The 19,406-nt window shown below is 42.4% G+C and overlaps 1 protein-coding gene across 43 annotated transcripts in view; it reads right to left on the reverse strand.

Annotated features, from left to right (window-relative positions):
• Positions 1 to 396: 396 nt before the first annotated feature.
• The window catches only part of GIT2 (GIT ArfGAP 2), a 47,565-nt gene continuing 28,555 nt past the window's right edge, over positions 397 to 19,406 (reverse strand). For 6 of the 43 annotated variants that reach the window (XM_025986665.2, XM_025986664.2, XM_072723048.1 and 3 more), the window contains 7 exons: positions 19,009 to 19,158; positions 15,100 to 15,348; positions 13,379 to 13,468; positions 9,546 to 9,628; positions 8,766 to 8,954; positions 4,309 to 4,372; positions 397 to 3,603 (listed from right to left, as the gene is read on the reverse strand). In XM_025986665.2, coding sequence (XP_025842450.1) covers positions 3,391 to 3,603; positions 4,309 to 4,372; positions 8,766 to 8,954; positions 9,546 to 9,628; positions 13,379 to 13,468; positions 15,100 to 15,348; positions 19,009 to 19,158 — 1,038 coding nt within the window. In that variant the 3' untranslated portion in view covers positions 397 to 3,390. Of the gene's footprint in view, positions 3,604 to 4,308; positions 4,373 to 8,765; positions 8,955 to 9,545; positions 9,629 to 13,378; positions 13,469 to 15,099; positions 16,691 to 17,978; positions 19,159 to 19,406 lie in introns of those variants that run through there. The other 37 variants (XM_025986671.2, XM_072723058.1, XM_072723055.1 and 34 more) reach the window with 13 other exon arrangements.

A 19,406-nucleotide genomic window follows, 5' to 3' on the forward strand; every position in this document is an offset into this window, starting at 1 on the left:
GAGGGTGGCCCTGATGAACCCAGGTATACCCCACCGTCCCTGTGGGAACCTGCACAATGGGCCTTGCTCTGAGACTCTGATAGAGGAGACAAGGGGACCGTGCCCAGCTGGCTTTTGCTGAATTTGAACAATTAAACTTCAGGAGTGAACACACGATAAGATCAGTGGAGCGGACATCTTGATGTAGAATTTCTTTTAAGAAAGCCAATCAGCAGGAGGAGGAAAAAAGGTCCTCATTGCTATAAACTGAGAAGAGCCGCTGGGGAGAGGGGGACGACGACATATTCAATACTGTTTTATTAAAGATTACCTTAGGGGAGGGGACCTTTCTTGAAACTTTGACAGAGAATCTGGAAATATCACCTAATTGACAAGAAACACAGAATTAACTACAAAGACACTATAGAGCCTGTTTATTGCATAACTAGCAGGCACAAATTCCAAAACGATTTTACAACGCTTACAGGGTTGTACAATAATTACAGGAATAGAATGTACAATACACAGAAGTACAGAATAATGGGTGACGTGGATAAAAAACATTTGAACGAAAGGCATTTCATTTTTCCTATGCAGCATTTTCTTTTGTAAAAACAAGGGTGCTGAACTTCACGGGGACAAGAAGGAACATTCTATGACTGGAGAGCTCACAGCTGCTGTGGATAGACACACGCTAGTCTCCCTCTTGGTTCTGCAGCTTCAATCACTGGAGGAATGGGGTAACAGCTCCTGAAGTGTGCGTCTATGGTTCCAATCGTATGAAATGATGTGTTTGATCTTTGGGCCTGATTCCCTTTTCTTTGGCAAATAAGCACTATTTGCGTTCCGAGGCAGAGGAGGTCTTCAGCTAACGGAGCTGCAAGGCAGAGCTGTCTCCTTCGGCAAGTGTCAGTTTCATAAAGTGCACATCTGTCCTATCAGCTTGTGTGTGTGTGGGCAGGGGGGAGATTTGAGAACTAAGAGTAAAAAAGGACGCTACAGAGCGCGAGCATTAGTGCAAAGGCTATGGAACACATGTGCAAAGGTAGTAGTGAATCCATTGAGACAAGGTGCGATTTGCCAACAGGACTGGGTCTTGGAAGAGACTAAGGAAATGTGCAGGGCACTGCAGGGGGCCGTGTCACTCCACCCAGAACTTTTCTGCAGCGCCGGCACTGTGGGTTCACAGAGCAAACATCTGTGGTACTCTTATAACCGGAGATGCTCTCTGGTCCCCACTCCTTGACATTCTCTAGGGGCGCAGAGGCAAGGTCCTCCATCACCCGCCCTCGAGTGTTCCAGCAAAGATGCCGCTACACGCTGTCCCCTGAACCACCATCACCCCCTCACCCCCCAGCAGACGACTCATTACTTAGAAGCCTGTCTTCCCTGGGAGGCTGAGGCACCAACTCAGGATGCCCACTGGGCTTTTCCCAAGGCCCCCACATGGGCCCAACACGAGGGCAGGTGTTTGCAAGAAAGAGGGACAGCTAAGTATGTGCAGCATGCAGGAAAGGCTACCAGATGGGGCTTAAACTTAATTTAAGGTAGAAGGCATCCCCTCAGCATCCAACAGGAACATGGCACTTAGGATTGTGCAGACAAGCGGATGAGTCTTTTGGAGACGTGGACCCTTTCCCTATGCTACTCAGCGTAGCAAAATCTGGCAAAAGCATCCACACAGCAGGACTTAGTAAACCAAACACCATCAGAGTGCTTCCTTCACGACAGCATCCGGTCAAGCTATAAAGATGTTTTGTGAGTCAAACAGTTCTGTGAAAATACAGGCTTATTTAGCATGTATTCAGGCAACTGTGATTACTTTGACTTCTTCACGTGTATGAATGAGCACTAAGGGACAGAATATATGGGTTAGATGAGGACTACCAGCAACTTAACACAGGGTAGGGTTAACTTCCCCCACATGTGTGCTACGAGAATGTTTCATCACCGTTTATAACAGAGAAATGGCACAAAAAAATCCGTATTTCTGGGGTCTCTTAAAAAAAAAACCTCTGCCAATCCCGGGCCCACTTTTCCACAGGGTGGCCTGAGTGGGGCTGGGAGGCCACTGTCTCTACCGGGCAGGCCACTGTTCCCCCAATGGCCCACTTCATTCATCTCCATCAGTGCTGTCTGGCCCCTCAGGTCTAGGTCAGTGTCTGAGCCACTCACAAAACTGTTGCAAGAACCAGGGACAGGAATATGCTGTAGCCTTCAGAACAAGAACGTTTTAGTTTAAAAACCAATGTCAGTATGTTCCAGAACTTAAACCTATACTTTCATAGCTTTGGGATAGCTGGACGTCAGCTAGAGCACACTCTCTGAGGAATTTGTGAAAGATGAGGTCTAATTTCTAAGTACCAGCGAGGTAATGGAGGAGAAAAAAACTCAGATGATTGTATAAACCTTACCTTATAAGACGTCCTTAAAGGTGATGAGATGTGCCAAATAGGCTGTGTGAGGAAGCTTTAAGTGGTTAGAGTACAGACTTCTGGGAAAGAGATACATTACCATGTCAGGAAGTAGAGGACTTCTCTTCCCACGGTTTACGGCAGTGATATCTGAATGGGGTGGCACAAAATTAGCTATGGCTTGTGGGACGTGGCTCCTCTTTGCCACGTTTGGAATGACACATCTGGTTTCCTGTGGGAAGGCAGAGCACTGAGCCACGTGTGACAATGTGGCAGCACTCCTACCTGGACAGGGCCAAATGACACGTGACATGGGGGATGAGTGCTTATCTGACATCACAGAGACCTTAGGATGATAATAAAATAGAGACAGAAGATCCAGACAGAAACATCAAATATAAAAACATCTAACAGAACAGTTAAAAGAAATGGAACAGTACATTGTTTCCTTCCAAAAGAGACTGTTATACTACTCTTAAAGAGGGCAAAAGTCCTTTTTCTACATCCATGTTTGGAGACACCCCAAACTTACAGATTCTCGCACTAGGGCTGGAAAACTACTGCACAATGCTTTGTAGGGAAGAGATGAGGTGGATTTTTTTTTTTTTTAACCCAACTCTCTCCAGAAAATGTTTCACTAAAAATCTCATTTATAGTTTTAACCCTAGACAGGCAGTTTTAAAGGGATGGAAAAGTTCTAACAAACTTGAAACAATGAAACTATGCTTTTGGATGACTATGACCATCAACTCAACAACAATCACTGGCAGCACAATAGAACATCAGAGAGGAAACTGGCAAACAGGCACAAAATAAGGCAAGTGGGTTAAATTAATAGTCAAAAATTTGTTAGAAAACATGCAAAAATAATACTGAGTTTTTAAAAAAGTTTTAAACTTTCATTAAATGTTTCTGTAAAAACTGGCAGGATTCCACATCTCAATTTGCAAGTGGACTTTAAAAAGCCTAGAAAATACAAGGGCCGGCACTGGGCTCTTCAGTTGTTGTTCTCTTTGGTGGTGATGGTGACCAGCTGCTTGGCGGCCTTGGCAATGTCATATGCACACTGGATGACCTGCTGTGTGACCAGCTGGATGTCCGTGGGCGGGCCGGGGTCCCCGGGGAGGGTCTTCTTGCACTCTGACTGGAGTCGGTAGGCACTGGATGTCAGCAGGCGCAGGGAAGTCCTCACCGTGTCAGACTTGGGTTTCTGAACAGAAGAACACAGTCGCCTGCCATGAGCTGCATAGTGGACACCCATTCTTGCAAGGACAGCTCGAGCTGTTCGTCATGCACTTTCTCAGTGGCGGTGCTGGGGACATGGCAAGCTGTGTGGCCCACAGTGTCAGAGATGCCCAAGTGCTCGGACTCAAAGGTCAAAGTGTACGCAGTGTCATTTTAGTAAGACAACCTATTCTTAGGTGGTTTTTGAAAAACCTACCCAGGTGATATATTCCAGATACAATTTTAATCTATGAATGCTTTGCCTTTTAGCACTGGGTTCAGACATTCCTATTTATTAAAACCAATATTCATAGGGTGCCTGCGTGGCTCAGTCAGTTAAGCGTCTGACTCTTGGTTTCAGCTCAGGGCACAGTCTCATGGGTTCTGGGACCAAGCCCCAAGTCAGGCTCCATGCTCAGTGAGGAGTCTGTTTGAGATTCTCTCTCTCTGCCCCACCTCCCACTCACACACACATGTACATGCATACACTCTCTCTCAAACAAATATTTAAAAAAACAAAAAAAACCCCACCAATATTCATGTAGGACAAAATGATTTCCATGTCCTCTATGACTGATTGCATACTTAAAACTCGTGCTATGGAAAGGTTAACATAACATCATGGGTTCTAAAAAAATTTCTTTCAGTTCATTTAAAAGGATCTGAACCAAGTAAATAGGAAGTGACTTACTTTGGGGAATAATGCTGCCATTTCGGTAACAGCTACATGTATCCTTTCTGAGCAGGGGATATAGCTGCAAGAATATTGAAGAGGTTATTGAAAGACAGCAAAAGTACAAAGTACTTCAGAGATGAAGAGTACTCAGGGTCAGAATGTGCTTCATTTATATTTCCCCAAGGAAGGGGCTGAGGCTGCCGCCAGCCAACTGCAGAAACCATGCCAACATGAGCAGGGTTCCCATCCCTTCCAGAAAGTTCATTCAATCTGCTATAAACAGCTCCAGGTAGCCAACACACAGACTACCCAGGGAAAGGTACAGATGGCCCGTCTATGATGCTTGTCACACCTCTTACAGCGGGTCATTTGGTTCTTACGTGCTTCATCTTTTTCATTTCTTCAGAGAGAAACAAGGATTTCCATGCAAAGGCCACAGAACTTAAAAATAAAGGACTGAAAAAAAATCCTTAGAATTAGAATTAGAGCTTACACCTCAACACCCACATGTTGGTTAAAACTGATAAACACCTCTAAAATCCATCTATTCAAAAGCATCTCAACTGTTGGAGAATCGAAACCTTTACTTTGGGTAAAGAGAAAACACTGAGGTGTACTCTTGAACTTGATCAGACACTTACCCGCTTTCTCATGAAGCTGCCATGACTTTGCTTGTAATAAAGGGCTATGAGCATAGCCAGCACTTTCTCGGCTCACTTGATGAGCTCTAAAAAGACCGAGCACATTGACTCTGCCTGTCTTCATCCTTTCCTCCAGGCCACCTGGCCTCCTAAGGGTCCCCTAGATGACAGTCGAGAGCTGAGGCTTTATGAGCACTGACAGAGTGCCAGCTCTGTTCCCATTTTTTCAAAAGAGGAAACGGAGGCCAGGAGAAGCAGAGAACATGTCCAAGGTCCCGCAGATGGTTGAAAGAAAGCTGAGCACAAACTTGGCCAGCTAGCCCCTGAGCCTGGGCCCCTCACCACCACACCACAAGGCCTCTCCTGCTATCAGAGACACAACAGAGTCATGCCTTTCTTTAGAGCAGGCTTCTTTCCATTCATGACTGGTGACTCTGACTTCTTAGGTGATGAGAAGTACAGGAATGGAGACTTAGGCTTCACTTAGGCTTCTTAGTCTTGGCATTGTGGTGTGTAGCATATGGGGCTGGTTTCTTTCACCTTCAAAATAGTAGGCTTCCACCCTGGGTAGTACATGTTATCAAGATGGGATTGAATGACAGTTCTTAGCTAGCGTGCTGCCACCAGGTCTGGGTTCTGGTTCTGGAACAAATGACCCACAGAGCCCAGGAGGGAAATGGGATAGGAGAAAAGCTCATTAGCAGCCTGTTTGTGGCGTGCTAGGAAATACGATGTGAATATGTGGGTGTGGCCTTCCACAATCACCAATGTGGCTGTGTTTTAAAATTTCCAAGACAGGGAACGAAATCCCGTTCAGTATCCAGCCTAAGCCCTTAAAGTCCTCGAATTAAAGTTGGCTTCTGCTTAAAGACTGTCCCAGTAAGTAACCTCTACTTCATCTTTGTATGAAATCTAGTCTCAAAACTATTTTAATTAAGACTACATTTTAGTTACATTATTACATTTCAAGGAACTGGTTTATATTATCCTAAAATACCTTCAAACAGGCAATCCTGACTTTTACCTTTGTGAGCAAGTAGAACCTTAATCCACAGAGTAACAAAAAAGCCAAGGCAGAAGGAGTCCCTTCACTAGTATATGAACTGGCAAGAACCCATCTGGTCACACACACACTCAGAGAAAAAAGGCTGTGTCTACAGCAACCACTGTCTCAGCCATAAACCTTGTGTGAACCAGTATGTCTATTAATAACACATTAACAGAGAATCAACCTGAGAATTTTTTACTTAGAATTTTCATTTTGACCCAGAAATGTAATTCAACCTTCTCCCTGCTACACAGAGGCAAATTTTCCTATGGACACCTCCCAAAAACTCACTCAGTACAAAACAGTTTAGGAAGTCCTCAATGAGACACAAAAGAAAGCACATACAGATTAATGAGAAAGTTGACCTCCTCTTGCTCGGGGAGTTCATGTCCACAACTTTAAGCTGTTATATTTCCTCAAAAAAGGCTTCTGTACATAAAATGTAGTACTCCTGAGTTGTGTAATCATGCATGCGTGTGTATGAGAAAGAGACAGAGACAGGCAGGGAATGGGGCTGGAGGTCCAGGGGAGAGACCAGGTTGAGGGAAGGTCAGGGGCTGTGGGCAGCTTGCCTGGCTCAAGGGACCAGGGCGCAACCTGAATGCATCTGTGTGAGCTGCTGGTCTACTTAGGATGAGCATAAGCGACAGACGAACAGGAGGGGAAAACAAGAGGAAAAGGCATGGGTTTAATCAGTATAATGCAAAGTTCTAAATGAAAGTGTCTTGCATTTGTAAGTAACCACAGAAATTAACAGAATGTTGATCAGTTCATAAAATATAAATTCTCTAGATCAATTCTGATTTAAACTAAAAGAGTGAACTAATGATTAAACTCTGCATCATTCTCTCATGGTATTTTATTTACTTATTTTTTTTTCCTTTCCTGGTATTTAAAAAAAAAAATCAGATCAGAATGTTTTTTGAATGGATTTGCACATCTTAAAAAAAAAAAAAAAAAAGGAAAAACCAGCACAGTATTATGGTCTTTGAGGCCAGAAATGGCCTCCAGGCAGATCCTTCTGACAGCCGCCAAAGAGAACAATGCAATGTAAACATATCTTTGTTTGAAATACAAGCATGGCACTTCTGAACTGGAGTAAGCAAAAACCAAAGCCTGTCATCGACTGGCGGGAGAGCCCTGGGGGGGGGGCGGTCATCTTGGTACTGGGAGTTGTTTAAAGACTGCCCTTCGGAACGCTGTGACACATCTTGCTTTATGCAGTGACCTCATGAAGGCGCTTGCTGCCAAGCACCTGCAGCCTGTGAGGCTTTGTGGGGAGGCGAGTGGGGGGGGCGGGGACAGAGAGGCTGCCTGGGAAGGAGCGGGAGACGAATAGCCACGTAATTCTCATGGAAGGAGGCTGACCAATAGCCTTCCTTTTTTCCTCTGAGGATCCTCCAGCATCTCTCCTGCTCCCCTAGACACTGTCCACTCCTCTCCCACTAAGGGGAAGCAGGGATACTGGGGGAAGTCAGAGCTGTATGGACAAAGGGCAAGGGGAGAGAAGGGGAATCTAGCCTGGTGGTGCTGAGGACACAGAGAAGGCAGAAGATGCTGGTACAGCTTTGTGAGGAATGAGAGAACAGGGAGGGCAACGGAGGAGCGGTATAGCGTTCCTTGAACAAGTTCTGTTAGTGCACTGCATGCGAAGGAGCTCCTCACTGGAGCACCACGCTCTGCTGACCCACGGGCAACAATGAAATCGGGCAACAATGAGATCGTTCTGGGATTTTGACTGACCTCTGCTGTTTTCATAAACTCAGCAGGTAGGGGTCACATAGTTCATGAGTATCTGCATGGGGTTAGCCACATGAACCCAGGCAGCCCCCCAGAACAGTTAACAACTCACCAGAAGTTCTCAGGGAACAAAAGGATGAACTAGAATAAGAGCTAGTCCCTTCTTCAACGTAAGACAGAACTCTACAGGATGTGGTTCTGCTCAGAGGAAGAAGACTCTTATTTCAGGAGCATAGAATTATTTGGGTGTCGAGTAGATCAACTTTTATTTGTAAACCACTTTGTTTTCTAGATGTTTACACATGCATGCACACACGCACACATATACCTGCATGCCAGGCAGACCTAAGAAATCAAATGTCAGGACACCTTTTATGTCAGCGAACTCTGCTCTAGCTAGGGAAACCACAGGGAGCACAAGGGCTGGATGAGTCAACTCTGAGCTCTAAGGTAGCTTCCTTCTTTCCTCTCGCCATCCAGCACTAGCAATATTACTAACCCTAAATATACTGCAATTCTATTTCTAGAGGCATCAGTTTCCAGAGCAGTTCATAAGAACATGGAAAATACCATGTACGAAGAAAACAAACAAACAAACAAACAAGGGCAGCCCTGGTGGCGCAGCGGTTTAGCACCGCCTGCAGCCCAGGGCATGATCCTGGAGACCCTGGATCCAGTCCCACATCAGGCTCTCTGTATGATGCCTGCTTCTCCCTCTGCCTGTGTCTCTGCCTTTCTCTCTCTCAGACTCTATGAATAAATAAATAAAATCTTAAAAAAAAAAAAAAAAAACCCAAACAAAACAAATAAAAAAAAAAAACCCTGAAATTTACAAATTTGTTCTTAGGCCTGTTATGCAAACCTGAAATTAAAAAAAAAAAACAACAAAAAAACAAAACAACAACAAAACAAAACAAAACAAAAAAAAAAAACACAAAAACTTAAAAAAATAAGCATACTGAAAAAAATCCTTGTTTAGAACTGAGCAACATCTCTTCCACAGCAGGTATATTTTTCCAGGCAAGATTTTCAAACCCCCTTACCTGTCATGTTTATTTTCTTGAGCGGCTCTTAAGAGCTCCTGTATGTTTTTGGTGATCTGTTCAGTTTTCCGGATGACGTCTTCCGTGCTGGGGAGGATGGGGCTGGGGGCTGTGTGGGGTTCCACTGTGTCTGGTACTGAGCCATCGCCTTGCCACACCATACTCCTCTGCCTTCCCTTTCTGCTTGACCTGTGACCATCAAAGAAGTGGCTAAATGTGACAAGTGCTCATTAGCTGCTTCTCTGCTTCCAGGAGCTAGTGCATGTGTATTTGCTGAGTGCCTGAGCTGGCTGCTTCTGTGGTTTCCTTTATCCTCTCTGGCAGGAGACTCACAGTGAGGCTGTTTCCTCAACAGGCAGCCACAGCTCACATGGTGGCTGCTTCATGCTACCATAGGGCTGGAAATTATGACTCTTGGAGAAAGAGTAAAGACGTGGAAAGGGAGCAGACAAGTGGAACAGCAAGGATGTGTTGTTATAAAGCCCTCCCTATGCCAGCTCATCCCCTGGGGTACAAACGTAGAATGTGACCTCATGTTAACTTAAAAGTATTGATTTTTAAGCACATTCTAGCTACTCAGAGATGTGTGTAATAGGCTGGTAAAAGAAAACCAGGCCTCTGGGGTAATAATAGGTTTGGAGGTTAAACTATGAACTTATGCCTCCATGTTTTATAATCTTATAGGTCTGAAAATAGAGAGAAGGCACATGTGGGATAAAGTGCATCTCCTGATGCTAGGTCTTGGGTTCGAGAGCCCACCCCAGGGCAGTCCTCCTGTACCCTGTGTCATCTGGGTCCGTGTCATTGGGGGTATTATCGTAGTCACTTTCAGGCGTGCTGTTCTGCTTTTCTAGCCTGGAGGCCTGCAAGAGATAAAGGCAACACCTGTTAGTTTCAAGCACAAAACATCTGGGAGCCTTGCCTAGGAACTGTTACCTATTAGGCTACATGGCCTTCAGGCCCCAATCTCACTTGGGACAGAAGCCAGCCCTTTATTGAAAATTTAGTAAAAAATTTAGTAAAAGTTGACTCATAGATCCAGAAATGATTTCTCTCCCTCTTGCCATCATTTTCCTCTTAGCTCAGTGGCAACTCCATAAACAGCTCCTTGGTATAAAATAACACAGACATGTGAGGCAACACACCCGTATTTAGTTCTCTAAGGAATATAGAGTTTAACTATAATATAATGCACACAGGCCAGCACTTATATGCCCACAGACCTTCAGTGCTGGAAGCCAGCGGCAGATTATCTAGTCTAATACCAGATGAAAAATGAAGGTCCATAAGAGCTGGCGGACAAAGCCAAGGTCACAGAGTCAGCAGAAAATCAGCACCATGAACCTAGGTCCTGTCTCCTACATTCTCCAGTATTCTGTGCCTGATGCCCTGAAGACTGTCACTGCTCAAAACACTTAGGGCTCTCTAAGAATTGCACGCAGAGACAGTTTGTATGAGCCACATGAAAAAAAAATCCAGTATTATTAATTTATTGCTGCATGTTGTTTGTGAACCAAAATGGAGTAACCTAGCTTGACCCTTGGTTTCCAACCACTTTTATGTTTCCTAAAACATCTAACCTTTAGGATATAAAGATGCAATTGTGGAGATTAAAAATGAGACACAGATTCAAAAGAGGAATACTAAAAATGTTTTGGGCAAATGTCTGCATGGTGAAGCATAGGGTCTTCCAGGGTAGCCAAATTTGAAGGGGACCACATTCCCTTGAAGGGGACTATGTTAGTTCTGGAGTGTTTAATAAAAATGATTTTCCCTCAATATTATTTTATCCACAGTGCTTTGGGAATTTCTTTATTTAGTACAGAAGTCAGCAGAAGGTGATTCAAAACCTAACCAGAGGAACGCCTGGGTGGCTTAGAGGTTTAGTGCCTGCCTTTGGCCCAGGGCGTGATCCTGGAGTTCTGGGATTGAGTCCTGGGATCCCTAGAAGGAGCCTGCTTCTCCCTCTGCCTATGTCTCTGCCTTTCTCTCTCTGGGCCTCTCATGAATAAAACAAAATCTTTAAAAAAAAAAAAAAGGTGCTTGCTGGGCTCCTAAAATTCAATGTGAACTCATGCTTTACCCACTCAAATTCATCTGGCAAATGATTTAAAGTGTTGGCTTGGAGCCATGCAGGGAGTCTGTAAAACTAAGTTCTATAAAATCTACTACAACTTTCTGGATCCCTGTGTTTACATCTCCTACCAGTAAGCAGTTCTGCTTTACCAGCTGCCTTATTTTGACCTGGCTTTATGAATCCATCAGTTGATTACTGGACACTAGAAGTGAAGCTTGAAGAGCAAAGCTAGGCACTGTACCCTATGCAGGGAACAGGGAAACCAGGCACTTCTAAAGGTGATCTTAAAAAAAAAAAAACCTCTCCCCAAACAAAAATACCCCATCTTACCTTTCACAGGAAATGCTTAATCTTTACATTTCTTTTCCTCTAGTTTTTATATATACATGCACATACATTATGGATGAGTATTTGTATGTGCATGTGTATGTGCACAGGTACACACAGACATGCACATACAAAAAGGAAACATAAAAAACTTGTATTTAAATAATTATTCTAGAAAATTCATCCAGAGCTGCTCCAGTGGAAAAAATCTAGAAAACAGAATTAAACCCAGAAAATCTCACATTTTTATAATTAAACTTTTTGCTTTCCTTGAGGTAAATGTAGTAATTACAAATCAAATGCATTACCCCACAATGATCGAAAGTACCAGGTTTCATTTAAACATTTTAGAAGAGTAACAACTCATATATCTAATAAGTACTCAGGAAATGTTCCTTAAGCACAGAAAACTATAGCAATGGCCATCCAGAAAATCAGTTACTTACAGTCTTTCATCGTTGTCAACAAAAACAGTACAGGATTTCAAATTAGCCAGCATTTAATTTTATGAAAATTATTGTAAACATGCAGAGCTAGGATCAAGACCTATTAGTTAATGTGCTGCTTGCTCTCTGAAAGCTGTTAATAGAAAAGTTACTTTATAGCTGGTGCTGGTTCAGTTTACTGAATAGATTTGCAGTATTCTCTGAATACAGACATGCCATAAAAGCCTAAACTCATGATGAAGCTGTCAGGAACAATCAAGATTATCAGTTTAAATGATGTAACTGTTAATCTTGTATAAAACTGTCTCAGCAAGCAGTCCTTGCAAGGATTCTCAAAACTACCAACATAGGTTTTGTTTAAAAAAAAAAAAAAAAACAAATTTCACAGTGGGAAAAAGAGGTTTACTTGACTCTTATTAACAAAATTTCAAATGAGCTGTTTCATTTCTACTTAACTGTCCCTTAGTTTAACTGAAAAAATTATAATAAAAACACTACAGTTCAATTTCAGAATTGTTCAGAAGACTAAGTATCATACATCAAGAATTCCTTTTAATAGACTACCTCCAAGTGCAGAAGAGAACCCCCAGAAGGCCTTGATGGGCCATATGGCACCAGTAGTGGAGAAGTATGACTCTGTCATTCCTACTGATGTGGAGGGAATGGAAAAAAGCCCAGTGCAAACTCCATCCACAGCCACCTTTCCTCCTCTTGAGTTGGTTACACTATCCTTCCATTAAAGAGTGTGCCATGACCTGAATGCAGGTCTTCAAAGCCTGTACATGCTCCTTACTCCTTTTCAGCTTGACATCATGCACTCCTCGTGCAGGAAAGGATTTTTTTTTTTTTAAAGTAGGCTCCATGCCCAACATGGGCCCAACACATAGGGCCTGAACTCACAATCCTGAGATCAAGACCTGAGCTGAGATCAAGAGTTGGACACTTAACCAACTGAGCCAGCCAGGCCCCCAGGAAAGGACTTTTTAAACTGACAGTGCCTTTGGGAGCAGGAATGTCACCTAAGTCCCTAGGACCCTTTGACTTACCAAAAGGTTGGGTATAGAGGAAGTGCTTAATAAATACTGCTGTCTGCCTACTCTAAAAGGGGCTTGCTTACCTAAATCACGTATTGTTATAGAGAATGTAAATTATATATCAGCAAGCTGGATTTGACCAATTCATTAAATGAACAGCTTTATAGTAACAACCACCTACACCTCCAATGCTGCCATGTGTGGCAATTTGATGCGGGACACAGGTACCACAAAACTGGAGTGTGTCAGGTATGGCATCGACATCAAAAATGTCAACAGGCAGAAAAATAAAAAATAATAAAGCATGATGTCTTAGTGTTTCAGTTAGCCCAAAAAGACTAGTGTTAATCTGATATCTGAATAAATTTAACACATTTCCCCTATTACAATATTTAACCAGCAGCCAGCTAATTTTTTGATTGTTTAAAAAGACAGTATGCTCCAAATAAATGTTAAAGGGTGAATTGCAAACTTTGTTAAGTAGTAAGTGAAACTGAGCAATGTGGGGTTAGATAAGAGGGAGACTGCCTCCTACAGACACGCGTGGATGTGTGTGTGCGTGTGCGCGTGTGTGCCTGCATGCTGCTGTGCTGAGACACCTGGGGGAAGCGCTGCCTCATGCGGGACAGAAAGGCAGTTAGTGGAGGGACAGGAGGACCAGGAGAAGCACAAAGCGCCCAGGAGCACTGCCCCTCCTCCAGAGAGCAGACGGGTCAGAGTGTACTTAACCCTTCGGGCGCTTTCGTCCCTCGACCAGGAAAGTGTGGAGGGGAAGGAAGGCAGAGATGAAGAGGAGGTCACAAGCGCACTCCTCCCGATCTGGAAGGGGAAAAAAAAAACACACTCGGGAAAATACAAAACAAACCAAAAAACCCCCGCCACCTACCCTGGATTCAGCCCAGAGTTTCCCAGTAAAAGAATCTTAAAAAGCAACTCACTATGTGAGATCAATGCTGAAATTTCTGTGACAGGCAAGCTCACTGCCATGCTAGCTGATGACAGGACCTCAGAAATGGTTACTCCTTTAGTGAGATGCCTCCCAGAAATTACTTGGAATTTATAAAGCTATTTTTCCATATGAAAAAAGATAACACCTATGAGAATTTAATTTTGTAATAGTTTTTTTTTTTTTTAATGGATGGCTTTAAACGAATATTTGTTTTTTAATCAGGATATACTTGAAATGAGAAACTATATGAATGGTTCGGTTGGTAAAGGTTATCAATCTACTCTTCAGTATCGATACAGAACTTCAGCAATAAAATGACATTACATTCTAAATGTTCCTAAAATAAAAAAGTATACTGTGAAAGTTGACAAAATTGTTTTTCTTAACTTTTGTTTTCAGTTATACAAAAGTAAGATTTTTAAGTTAGTTCAATGGCATTTCCATTACATCAAGTGTATCAGATCAATTGCCTTAGAATGTTTTAGCCCAAACAACTTATAAAAGTTGAAGTAACAGAACCCCAACTACAGTATAACAACGCTGAAATTTTACTGCACTGAAGCCTGACAAAATTAAACTAAAGTTTAATTTACTAGACCAAATCCTTTACTCTGCATTTACTCTGAGAATTTTTTGGAAACTTCTATAAAATTTGACTGAAGAAAATAACAACTTTCACGTTTATAAAAGATAAATACTACTCTCTGAAAAAACATGAGTTCCACATGTAACATTTTGTCAAAACATGGGTATTTAAAATAAATTAATCCATAAGAAATATAACATTTGAAAATCTCAATACCATACTTATCCCATTGTAAAACAAGATGGTTAGCAGCCTGTTACAGAATGCAATCTTTGGCACACAATACTTGTAAAATCGGTACAGAGGTTTTAACATTTCCCTTTTATGAAATGACAGAGCAACATTTTCTCCATGAAGAGGAGGAGGAGATGCAGAAGCTAAGCAGGCAGGCTGACCACACATGGAGAGGCTAGAGGCTTCTAGACCTACCCTGCATGCCCAGGCTGCAGATACCGCCTGCTTCACTAGGAGTGGCAGAGAAGCCACCCTGAATTCTAAGGGCTCAATTTCACAGAGGGGCACCTACCTGTCTATCTCAAAGAAGACAGTACTTCTTTTTGCTGGTCACCTTTACTATTTGTTTTTGTTTTTAGAAATGGGGGGAAAAGACTGTTACAAAAAAAGTTCCAGTACTGGCTGTCTGGGAAAGATATTATGGATATGAGGGAGAAAAGGGGAGGGGAGCTGAACAAAAGCCAGAATCCTGAACTTTGCTGGAAAGCTTTCAGCTAATGGCCCTATCTGCTTATGGAAATATAAACATCTGTTGACATGTTAATACAGCAAACACAGGAGAACTCTTCTAGCCCAATTTTGCAAAGCAGAGACATGGGAATCTGCAGGTTCCGAAGAGGGAATGCAGGAGGTCAGGCTGGACAAAGAGTGAATAGCAGAAGCGCCAGTGGTGTTACTTACGTGCGTGGGGAAAGGCTGGAGTCTTGTCCTGCTCTCTTCGGGGTGGTTCACTTCTCCCATTGGGAGATATGGTTTCTGACCTGATCCCGTCTCGTACATGGACATGGGCCTACTGCCCCGGGCAGACGGACGTCGCTTTAAGGAAGAGTGGTTGGAAGTGTCTGTGTACTCAGAACCAGTTTGCACCTGATATATATTGGTTGTGGCCTGTTTCCTGAGGTTCGAATTTTCACTCTGGAGTGTTTGAAGCTGAAAGAAATGTTTGGCAGTGGGACGGTGTTTTTCTATAGCAAGCAGAAAAAGCAAACACCAAGTAAACGCATACAACTACCAGCTTTAAACAGTAAGAACAGTAACAGCTAGCTGGGTTGAAAGTTACAGGTAACTACAAACAAGAACCTACTTTCCTAGCATGAGTGACACGCAATCAATTCACTTCATCGCTCAAGCAAATTAAACAGCTTGATTTCTCACTGCAGAAAAGTTACAGTTTGGGTTTTTAAAAAATGAAATGTTTAACCACTGAAAAACTGGTCAAAGTGGGCCTGGGAAATGTTTGCAGGCGAGCTGGACTCTGGATTCTTCTAATGCCGTTTCAGCAAGAGCTTGAGATCATGAAGCTATCGCTTCCTGAAAATCTAACCTGCTTTTCAAATGAGCCCTAAGCAATTTGCAAATGCCAAAAACGCCAGCAGACACCATGGAAGCAGCACAAAGATAACCAGAGTTGCTTTGCAAAGCAAGAAAGACAGTGAAGTTCAGCTTATGAAAAATCAGATGGGCTACTGCTTCCCAAAAAGCCAACAAGAAAAATCATGATCAACAAATTTTTATTACAGAATACTCTTAATATTCCAAACAATTTAGCACTTCTTAAAAAAGGGAGGGGGTCGAATCATGGTAAGTTTGCTATATTAACATATCATGAAGAAAACTGGAGGCCTATCGAGCTATGTTAACATCTTCATCTGAACGCTCCACGTGGCACGCTTGCTTCCCTCTGGTGATTGGTCAGCTTTCAGCCAGGGCTGGAATATTTGGCCTCTCTCTCTCCTTTGGCTTTGTCACCCAAAAATGCAACCTCAGCGGTGTCAGCTTTAAACACTCTAATCTGCCTGGTACCACCCTATTTTAGTTAGAGGCTGTCACTTGGAGACCCTGATTGCTCTTTCCATTCCTCACATGCAGGCTGCTTCATGGTGTTTGATGAGTTAGCGTTAAGGGATCAGCAAGGAATCATGTTACTCCTTAGCGTTTGGCATGTGAAACACAATTAACTGAGTCCCGTTTGCACAATGTCCTTCCCCTCTGGTGCTCCTCCATCTTCCATGACATTTTATAAGCTGGGTGTGGTGTAAGTTCAGCTGTCTACTCTTTGACAGAGACTGTAAACTCTGACCAAATTCCCCACCAGGGCCAAGGCTTAAGTCCATAAACAAATGTATTTGCACCAGAAGATCATTACTTTTTCAATAGCAAACCCATTCAGTGTTAGGAGTTACTTTCAATTTTTATTTAGAAAGCACCGATCTGTGAATAGTACACCAATAGTGGCTGCTCCTCTTCATTAATTAGCATCTTTTCCAAGCAACTGTTAAATATGAAAGATCAGATACAAATCATGCTACTTTGTCAACTATATACACACACAAACTTTAACCTAACTTTGAAATAAAACCAACACATCTTTGCAAAATAAGCAAATTCTACATAGTTTATGGTAATAGAGCCAAATTTTTGTGACAGTTTGACTGATACAGCCTCTGCCACAAAAATACCCTCATTTCTGTTTTTTCCAAGTATGATCCACTAAGGAATGAGAGCGTGCTTCTACACCACAAAGGCTTACAGGGTATAACTTCTGTCTGTAACTCATTTTCCAAAGAACAGCTGCAAAGTGACAAGCAGCCACTGAAAATTCCTACATTCCAGGATAGAGACAAGCATAAGGTGCCTGTCAAACTATTTATTAGGGAGCCCATACCCTAAAGTGAAAGGGACACAATCCAGAGAGTGAGGAGCAGAAGTGGCACATGCTCCCTCAATGAATGACTAGGGTATCTGGTCACGTGCTTGTCTATGTAAAAACCTTCTCAGAGTTTTTTAAAAAAATGCCTTGAAATCTGAAACTTAATTTTAATACTTGTCATACCTCTAAAACATCCAGAGTGGATTTTACTTGAATGTGTTTTGATGAGCACAAGTTCCTTGTATCAATTCTAAAATATTCTAGTCCTCCTATTTAGAGATATGTCCTAGAATAAATTTGGGTGATACTAGTCTTAATAAGAATCAGACTACATTTCTTTGTTTGGAAGGAGTGTTAAAAGGAAATGAGAAGTTACAGATAATTCAATTGCTCCAGAAATCAAAAGCATTTCTAAGAATTGAGATAATCCATGAGCAATGGCAAATAATTTCACTCTACATTTCTTAAGGCTCAAAACATTTGCTTTTCAGAGATATGAGGTTATCTCTGACAATTTCTACAAATGCTAAGGGAGCATTATAGCAAAAAAAAAAAAAAAAAAAAAAAGAGTGATGCTTAGCAGACTGATTTACACTGGCAAAGTCAGCATGTTTCAGAAAAAGTCACCTCAACAAATTAGTTCAATTAATGGGGACAAACTGCCATTCACTAAGCAAAAGATATTTCAGAAAAGACAGAAGAAGAGTAAGCCCTGTATGATACAGCTAAAGGGCTTTTGGTCTGCCCTGTTCACAGCTGCACACTGGCCCTAGATGTGGTCAGACTGGCCCAGAACAAGGAGTTGATAAATGTTAATCTGGTTGATCTTTAGGTAGTACGTTAAGTTTGGAGACATTTATCTCAAAAAAAAAAAAAAATGATCTAGAACTCTATAGCAAAAGAATCCTACCTAGACCAAGCCCCGGGCGAGAGTGCACTGCAGTGTCCTTCCCTGACAGGCAGAGGGGACAGATCTCCTTCCTTCCTTGGACATTATTGGGAAGGGCCCAGCCACAAAGGGAGTGCACCTTGTCCTCTGTTCTTGATAACGATTCTGAAACATTATTCTTCAAATGGCAGAATTAAGACACAGATACATACTTCGTTTTGTTTCTGTTTAAGGGAAGTATACAAAATCTCATTTTGGAGAGAACTGGATGACAGGCACAGCCTTCTCATAAAGACTTACATACATAATCGCCCTCTTAAGCATATTCTTTGCTGCTATTAGCTATACTCCTTTTAGGGATTAGCTTATTCATATATTTCTGACTCTCCCAAAAGGCAGCAAATGAGAAAATGCGGGGCAAACGAGATTGTCTCTTACTAGTGTACAGCTCTCACTAGTGCAAACAAAAATGTTTTCTTATATTCATGGAGCCTCTACTCTGTGATGGGCCCTGCTCTAGGCTCTGAAGACATCATAAATTAGTAAGTACTGGTGAAAAACAGGGGGGTTGTGGGACAGAGCTGCCAGAGCTGGGTGGGTTAACAACTGAGAATACGAGCGAGCAGGGATGGCACCCCCTGCATGCAGCGCTGATAAACACAGACACCTGTCCATGGCTTTTATCTGCTCTGTCTTCCTGGTGTGATTCTTTAGAATGAGCAGTAGGAAGACACGCATCCATGGAAGGGCATCTAGATTCCCAGGAAGCATGGAGTAGTGCAAGGGCAGCTGCAGCTGATATAAACACTTACTGGGCTGTTACATGTCAACTGCTTGGGAAACTCACTCTGGATTTATTTCTAATCAAAAACACTTTGTCTGAAATATTCAAATACATACTACTTCTAAAAAGACAGGTTGGCCCAAAGGTTTTTATGTCTGTTTACAATAACTGCTTTTCTCCCCTTTGCCCACCAGCATTGTGCCTGGGATTCTTCCTTATACTATGAAGTTAAAGAGTCAATCATCCTGGCATTTATTAACGTGTTACCTTTTTCTGCATAATTCTCAGCTCGTCACTCAAGTTGTTATTCACCTTCATTAGCTGCTGTATCTTGGCCTCAGAAGCCACTAGAGCGTTTTTGACCTCCATAAATTCCTGCACAGTGACTGGTCCATCTGATAAATCTGAATCTAGACTCTAAAAATAAATTGGGGAAAATGTTCACAATCTGAGATGATGATAACATTCAAGACTCACAGCTAAAGAATTTCAAATTCTGACCATGCCAGCTGGACTGCAAAGTTAATCAAACCAAATCAAGGCTTCTGGGAGGAATGCAAAAATAAAACATAAAGGTAGGGTTACTATAATATTTGAAAAATATCAGAGTCAATATTTTCTGAGAACAGTGAGTGCAGTCAGCAAATCTAGTCTGATGAGGACTC

This window comes from Vulpes vulpes, chromosome 10 (assembly GCF_048418805.1).
Source record: "Vulpes vulpes isolate BD-2025 chromosome 10, VulVul3, whole genome shotgun sequence".
NCBI lineage: Eukaryota > Metazoa > Chordata > Mammalia > Carnivora > Canidae > Vulpes > Vulpes vulpes.